General features: G+C 43.6%; 2 protein-coding genes across 11 annotated transcripts in view; both read left to right on the forward strand.

Moving 5' to 3' along the window:
* The window catches only part of ZNF662 (zinc finger protein 662), a 9,981-nt gene extending 5,224 nt beyond the window's left edge, over positions 1-4,757 (forward strand). For 2 of the 4 annotated variants that reach the window (XM_045294969.1, XM_045294971.1), the window contains 2 exons: positions 1,506-1,607; positions 2,773-4,757. In XM_045294969.1, coding sequence (XP_045150904.1) covers positions 1,506-1,607; positions 2,773-3,821 — 1,151 coding nt within the window. In that variant the 3' untranslated portion in view covers positions 3,822-4,757. Of the gene's footprint in view, positions 1-1,502; positions 1,608-2,772 lie in introns of all 4 variants that reach the window. The other 2 variants (XM_045294970.1, XM_045294968.1) reach the window with 1 other exon arrangement.
* The window catches only part of KRBOX1 (KRAB box domain containing 1), a 40,690-nt gene continuing 35,575 nt past the window's right edge, over positions 2,782-7,896 (forward strand). For 4 of the 7 annotated variants that reach the window (XM_045294972.1, XM_045294979.1, XM_045294980.1 and 1 more), the window contains exons 1-2: positions 2,993-3,072; positions 4,771-4,813. The gene's annotated coding sequence lies outside the window, so the exon portion shown is untranslated. Of the gene's footprint in view, positions 2,870-2,992; positions 3,073-4,770; positions 4,814-7,896 lie in introns of those variants that run through there. The other 3 variants (XM_045294974.1, XM_045294973.1, XM_045294975.1) reach the window with 3 other exon arrangements.

The raw sequence follows: 7,896 nt of genomic DNA on the forward strand, positions 1-7,896 counted from the left end.
CTTCTCCCGAAGCTGCAGATTCAGTGCCATCCTTTGAGATACATTCTTCTCAGGGGAGGGGCAAGTTTCCTTTCTTTTACACAGAAAACCAAGAACCGGGCTATTCCTTAAGCAAAACTCCAAATCTCTGAGCTGTAGCAGCCCTCCGGTAGCATATCTGTACCTACTCAAAGTCCACTTTTATCTGAGAGAAGAGACTGCTTAGGAGACAAGCAGTCCCTGGCTTCAGCATTATAAAAGGCTAAAGCTTGGACAATGTAAAATTGCTGTGAATCTAAGGAGGTTTTAGATGGCAGTGACAAAGAGACAGGTCCGAGTGCATCTTGAAAAAGCCTGCGCCGGAGTGGACTTATGTCCATGGAGCTGTCCATCAGTGGGGTGTGACTCCACATCTGGAAGTGGCTCGTGATGCTTGGTGCTGTCCGTTTCCAGTACCATAGAGAGACCCCTCAGTGAACTGCCTCCAATCCTTTGTGGGATTGGAAAGCAATCGATGGATAGGAAGGAAGGAAACAAAGATTACAGTTTTCTAGCACAGACTGACTGGACTGAATTCCCAGGAAGAGCTCCTTGAAATGCCATTCTATGCTGATTCTTTTACCATGTGACCCGGCATTCGCTCTTAGAGGGGCACGTGGAGAAGAAGCTTTACTCTTAGATAGTAGAGGAGTGTTGGTTGGAGAGGGTCTAAGGAAAGTTGTGTTGGGACATAAAATTTGCTTCGGTTTCTTCTCCAATTTTCCTGTTTCTTCTTTCTTTCTGATGGTTTAGAATGGATTATGTTCACTGCCTCTTTGGGAACTGATAAGTTTGTTAGTCCGGGTAGACTAGAGAAACAAACTCATAAACACATAAACATTATGTGTACAAGAGAGAATTTTATATAAAGGGTAATTGTACATTAAGAAAGCATCCCAACCCAGTCCAGTCCAAGCCCATAAGTCTGATATTAGCCCATATGTCTGATACTAATCTATAAAGTCCTGACTCGTGAAACACATTCAATGACGCTGAATGCAGGACAATCACAGGCCAGTGGGTGGAAAGTCTTTGGCTCCAGTGGCATTCTAAGCATCTCAGTGCTGGCAGGGGTCTCCATGTGGCTTCTCCAGCTTCCAAGGCTGCATCAGGGTAGGTCCATGTGGCTTCTCCTCAGGGATATCTAGCAGGAAGGCAGCAGAGAGAGAGAGTGTCTCCTGCCTCCAAGAAGGAATACCGGATTTCCCAGAATCCTCAGGAGAAGGCCATGCCTACACAGAGTCCTCCTTGGTTATACAATGATTGACAGGCTAGACTCCACCCCTACACTCTTAATCCTCAAATTGACAAATGATTATATAACTCCCACAATAAGATTGCTGCTTCTCTTTATATTATTGTCCCCTTTAGGTTTCAGATCATGTACACTATGAACAACCATCTGCATTCTCCTCCTGCCAACTCCCCCTCTGCGCTTCCCCCCTGCTCTTACTGAGCCAACCTTCTTTGTATCTTGACCCTAGCAGGGTATCCATTTCTGAAGCTTCCTGGGATCCCCCAGCCTGAACAGGAGGAGGAGCCCCTGAACCCGAAACTGCATGGAGCAGGTCCAGGCCTAATTTGGACTGGTGAGCGAGAGGGAGACGGACACGTTCCTCCCAGTCACACCTCGTTTTCCCTCTGCCTTTCTGTGCAAAACGTTCAAACCCCATTCTGCCATGCATGCTCTGAGTGGACAGCTCTCCGCAAGGAAACCAGTTCATCAAGAGGAGTGAAACTCGGATATCGCATTTGCCAAGACATCAAGCTCAGTTAATTAAATGCGGACAGGCTTGGAGTCAGGATCAAACCCAGTGCCTATTGGCTTTCTACTGAATGCATTTTGGCATTTGCATCCTACCCATTTGGCTGGGATGGTCAGCCAGTATTTTTCATGTAAATGCTGCCTTTTACTCATTGCCTTAGTTGGCAGGAATCGAGAAACAAGTAAGCTGTGACCTCTGTTCTGGAAGAATTCACCATCTAATGGGACAGTCATACCTAAAAATGCATAATTATAACAAAACGATGCTATAATTTAGGTGTAAATAATCGCAGTGGGAACAAAAGGGGAGAGAATCTTTGCATAACTTTTACTGAAGAGGTGTGGGGGAAAGATTTTCCATGGTAGGTTTGTGATCAGATTGAGAAAACGGTATTTCCTTTTATTCGTGTTGAGAAGTGAGAACAAGGTCTATTACTTGTGTGAAAAAAGTTGGGTTCGTCAGATAGACCCAAAAGGATAATTTATTTCTGAGCAGGTTCTCTTCCCTGAATTAGGGTCTCATAAATTAGACTTACTCACTGCCATCGAGTTGATACTGACTCATAGCAACCCTATAGGACTGGGTAGAACTGCCCTTCTAAGTTTCCAAGACCATAACTGTTTACAGAAGTAGAAAACCCAGTCTTTCTCCCAAGGGGCTGCTGATGGTTTCTAACTGTCAACCTTTCAGATTGCAGCCCAGTGCATAACCACGGTGCCACCAGAAGTTCAAACTTGTCTCACTTTGGTTCAGTGCAATCTTTCTTAAGAGCCCACCTGATGCTTTATCTGGTGCTGGGGATCACAGACTTTAGCATCTCTGTCTAGTTTTTGCCTTTGGCTTCTTCCTACATTATGTATGCTGTCCTATTTTGTCATTTTCTGGTAGGATAAGGCTGTGGAGGCATAGGGGTGGCATTTAGAAATGGGCATATTAATACCTCTTGGTGGGTATTGATAACATTTTCCCCTTTGATTTCTTCTTTTAGAGGCTGTGTCGAAGAGTGAAAAAGAGGATTTTGTTCTGAAGCAGCAATTATTTCAGGAGGCACATGACCATATGATGCTATCAAGTGGATCCCAGTGGTATGACTCCCAGGAATTCTGGTTTGGAAAGACCTGTGCAGTGGAGAAAAGTAAGCTAGGGAGATGGCCCACTGGGGAAAGCATGGCAAGTACGACAAATGATGTTATAGAAGTGACTGCCAAGGATGAGATGGTCTCAGTGGAAGCAAGCCCAGACAGGACTGATCTCAGTACTCACCTGACCACGCGTCAGAAAGTTCTAAGTAAGCAGCTATACTATGGATGTGAAGAATGTGGCAAATGTTTTAATCAAAATGCAGACTTTGGTCAACACCAGAGAACTCATAATAAAGAAAAAGTCTATGGATGTAAGGAGTGTGGAAAAGCTTTCCGTTTTAGATCACGTTGCATTGCACATCAGAGAATTCACACTAGGGTGAAGCCCTATGAATGCCAAGAATGTGCTAAAGCCTTTGTTTGGAAGTCAAACCTGATTAGGCATCAGAGAATACACACTGGAGAAAAGCCCTTTGAATGTCAGGAATGTGGGAAGGGCTTTAGTCAGAACACCAGCCTGATACAACATCAGCGGATCCACACTGGGGAGAAACCATACACATGTAAAGAATGTGGGAAAAGCTTTACTCGGAACCCTGCCCTTCTCCGGCATCAGAGAATCCACACTGGGGAGAAGCCTTATGAATGTAAGGTCTGTGGGAAAGGCTTCATGTGGAATTCAGACCTTGCTCAACACCATAGGGTCCACACTGGGCTGAAGCCTCATGAATGCACCGAGTGTGGGAAAAGCTTCATTTGCAAGGCACACCTTGTCCGACATCAGAGAATTCATACTGGGGAGAGACCTTATAAATGTAATGATTGTGGGAAGGCCTTCAGTCAGAATTCCGTCTTAACTAAGCACCAGAAGCGCCATGATAGAGAGAAATCCTTTAACTGTCCGATCCCTTACTTTCTTGAACATGAGAGACAGAGTGGAGATGCTTGTTTGTAGTCGTCATGCTGTAGGAAGTGCAGAGAAAATGGGGTGACCTTCCACAGTTTTACTTTTGCCTTCTCCTGAACATATAGCCAATGCTTTTAAGAAGACTGGGTTCCCTGTTCCATCATGTTTCCATCAGCCACTATGCAGACAGGCACCTACTATGTGTCAGATGCAGACAGGCACCTACTATGTGTCAGATGCTTTATATGCATCCTTTATTTAATTGTCTTAATAATTTTATTAAGGTGGGTACTCATCTCCATTTTACAAATGAGGAATTGGAGTCCAGAGTTCACGGTTCTTTATTTAATTATGCACATTCCCACCTCTACTTTCCCCACCCACCTCAAGTTTTTCTGAGCCAAAATTTCCTTTCTTCTAAGACTCAGCTTGCTCAACTCAGCAGACTTCTTTTTCCACACTGCTTGTAGTCAGCACCACCCAAATTGGTAGTACATGCTGTCTTGTATTTTTACTTTTGCCTTCTCCTGAACATATAGCCAATGCTTTTAAGAAGACGGGGTTCCCTGTTCCATCATGTTTCACGTTGATAGTCTCACGTGTGCCGTCCTCACCACCAGCTAAATTGCTCATTGAGAGCCAAGAGTACATTTTGTATATTTTAAAACATTTTTGACAAGCTACAACATGAACGTGATCAGTGCATGGAAAGCGCCCAATGAGAAGTTTCCTTCTCAGTCCTCTCCTTAGAGGCGATCCCTGCTGCCATCTGCGTATCCTTCTGGAAATAGAATCTATATGAGGGGCGTCAAACATTTTTTTGAGAAATGGAATTAAAATATAATGATTTTTTTCACAAACTTTTAGAAGCCCCCTTGTATCATATATGCAAGTGTTTATTAATATTGCTTTTAATAAGTCTACCTCACCCAATGCCTACTTGCTATAAGTGATATTGAAATTAGCATTGCTAACTCCAGAATCTTCTTGTCCTTAGAAGTTGCAATGTTCACTGGAGTCACCAAGGCAACTTATAGAAGGTAGGCTGAGCTGTGCAATCTTGGGGAATCTGATTGTCCTTGTATTATCAGCCTGCACTCGGTGTGGGAATTATAATGTTACAAGGCAAATTCATTTATTTTTCTCATAAAATCTATATAGGTATAATCCCCTTCCCTCATTGTTAACATTTTCCTAAATACGTTCCCAGCCTGTCCTCCTCTTTCTTACTAGAACAACCCATAGCCCAAACTAAGTTCAGGGCCAGTCGCCAAAGGAGGGATGACCAGTTTCTGATGATTGTTGGTGCTCTATAAATGCTTTAACTGCTCATCAATGGAAAAGATCCCATCTGCCTCTAGTATTTTGGCACCTAAGTCACAAGTGCCCCTCCCCATGTCCAGGATCAAAGAGCAAATGCTAGGAACACAAATAAAAGAGAAAGTGAAGAATTCCAAAAGTAACCAGCAATTAGAAGGACTCCATCCAACTATTCCTAAAAACAGAGGTCCAGGCTGTTAATAGAAATCACATGCAGGATCTTAGCAATATGGACCATTCGACACTTTAAGTAAACCAAAGGCCCTATTGGGGAAAGAAGACTGCTGACCAAATGAGGCACCTTGGTCTTTAGACTCAGTGCACCATTATTTAGGCATTCAGTTTTGTAAGCTGCCTGCCAGTTTGTTTACTTGTTAATTAAACAAATAAGAGAAGCCAGAGGCCTGCTTGGACCCGCTTTCTATTTTTTAAGAGGCACAAATTAACTCCAGAGTCAGGTTGCTGAAGCTTAAGTCCTTGTAGTAAGGAGAACTTGGCCCAGCTTAGCTCAGCACAGTCCTGGCAACATATAATAAGCAGTAAAGATGTTCTGTATCCAAGGAACATGGAACCAAGGAAATGGAAATGAACAATGTGGGCAGATATTGAAGGAATATATTCATTCAGTGTTCTTGAGCACCTACTTGTGTGGGAAACACCGTGCCAGGCCTAGTCCCTGCCCACCTGGAATGTCTAATGGGATCACCAACTTTCTGCCCCAATCCAGTAAAATAATGTTTAAAAATCATTTCAAGTTGCAAAGTACTATAAAGGGAATGAACAGAGTACCAAGAGAAAATGAGGAGAGGAACTTCTTTATGTAGGTGCTCAGGGAAGTCTTGTCCTCGGGAGAAGGTAACAGTAAGCCTAAGAACTGGAGGATGAGGGAGAGCCACATGTATCAAGAGCAGAAGAGCTGTGCAGACACCCTGGTTTGGGAAGAGCTTGATATGTTGAAGATGCGAACAGGTGTATGTGCAACAGGGCTTGGGTTAGAGAGACAGGTGGGTCAGGTCATTCAACTCCGAGTGACAAGAGAAGCCGTTACAAGGTATTCAATGGAGGAGTGGCATGCCTACTCTATTGTAAGAAAGTCAATCTGACTATTAAGAAAAAGAGATGGGTGAATGAAATAATGGTGAAGACTGTATGAAGTATTAGCACAGGTGTAAAAGAATTGTGGACTGGAGGGGGATGGTAATAATTCAGAGAAGTTGATTTGAAACTTCTGGATTAACATAAAGAATTTTTGTTAAGATATGCAAGTGGGAGTTTTGTGTAGTTAGTAAACAGGGCTAGAGCTCTTTTACGTCATAGCTGGAGCTGTGAATGAGTCAACAAGTCATGGACTACAAAGTCATGGGAAAGAATGAAAATTTCCTCGACTGATGCTATTTAGTATAGTAGCCACCCACATGTGGCTATTTGAATTAAAATTTTAGTTCTCGATCATATTGCCTTGATTTCAAGTGCTCTGTAATCATAGATGGTAACCTGTCCTAGAGAGCATATAGCAAGATAAGAGCTCAGAGTGGAATCTTGTGAGATGCCAATTTGGTATTTCTGTATTCATGGTGTCAAACAGAGGAGGAGCCAGTGAGGGGTTGGCAAACATAATGACTATGCACATTGTGCAGTTGAATGTCTGTGGCTGAAAGTTAGACCAGGGCTGCAAGGCCACAGAGCAAACTCACTGCCACCTGGTCAATTCTGGTTCATAGCGACCCCTGTAGGACAGAGTAGGGCTGCCTCTGGGTTTCCGAGACGGAGTCTTCATGGGAGTAAAAAGCCTCATCTTTCTCCCTCAGAGTGGCTGGTGGATTTGAACTGCTGACCTGGAGTTTAGCCCCCACCCCCTACACCAGCAGGATTGCAAGGCGGTACTCATTAAAGCCCGAAATATCCATCAGCTCTAAGAGTGGCTCCAAGAGTGATGTGTACACTGGATAAAACCAGTGTCTTAAAATGGGACAGAGGCCAAGAGATAGTGACTGTGAGTAAGGGTGACCATGAAAGAGAGGGACCGTTTGGACAAAAGGAGGAGTATTATAGAAGCTGACTAATCTCCCTCAGGATGGAAACATGTGTAGGTAGGGAAGATTGCTAAGATGTTCCCAATGAAAGAGTTCTCAAAATATGGGGGAAGAGGGGCCTTCCAGAAGGTTTAGCAACTAGAATGTGGGAATGGGTGGGCCCTGCCAGGAGAGTGAATTACTGGTCCTTCTCTAACCAAAGGCCCAGAGATAGCCATTTGGAAGTCCTGAGCTCATGGTACACACTCCATTTCCCAAACACCTGAAAATCAGGAGAATAACATTCCGTTTCTAAGTTCTGGACAAGTACAAAAGGTGGAGATTGCAACTAACAGTACATCAAAATCAGCAGTTGGGCATGGTAAAATTTTATCTTGCAGTATTTAAAAATGGGAAAGCAAAGATCTGTATGAAAATAATGTGTAGAGTCATTCACATAATGAATGAATATGGGTCCGGCCAGATGCAGAGTTACCTATCAGAAGCAATTTAGATGCAAATCATTGTATGCAATTCCGGGCATCTAACTTAGGGGCTCTGCAATGCTCATCTTTTACTTGGTGACCAGAATCCTCTTCCCTGTAGGATCAGTGACCCAAATATTCTTTGGGAAGATATCCCTTCTCACCTACATGGTTTGGCTCCCCCCAAGTTTCTGAGTAGACTCTGTTTGTCTTACATCAGTTTATCCCTTGCCCTTGGCCACAGAACCAGTGAGCTGCAAGAAGATACTTACTAGGCCTTCAGGAAGAAAGAGAATTCTTACAAAG

This window comes from Echinops telfairi, unplaced genomic scaffold (genome assembly GCF_000313985.2).
Source record: "Echinops telfairi isolate 266 unplaced genomic scaffold, ASM31398v2 ScPeMD7_4225;HRSCAF=4972, whole genome shotgun sequence".
NCBI classification, from domain to species: domain Eukaryota; kingdom Metazoa; phylum Chordata; class Mammalia; order Afrosoricida; family Tenrecidae; genus Echinops; species Echinops telfairi.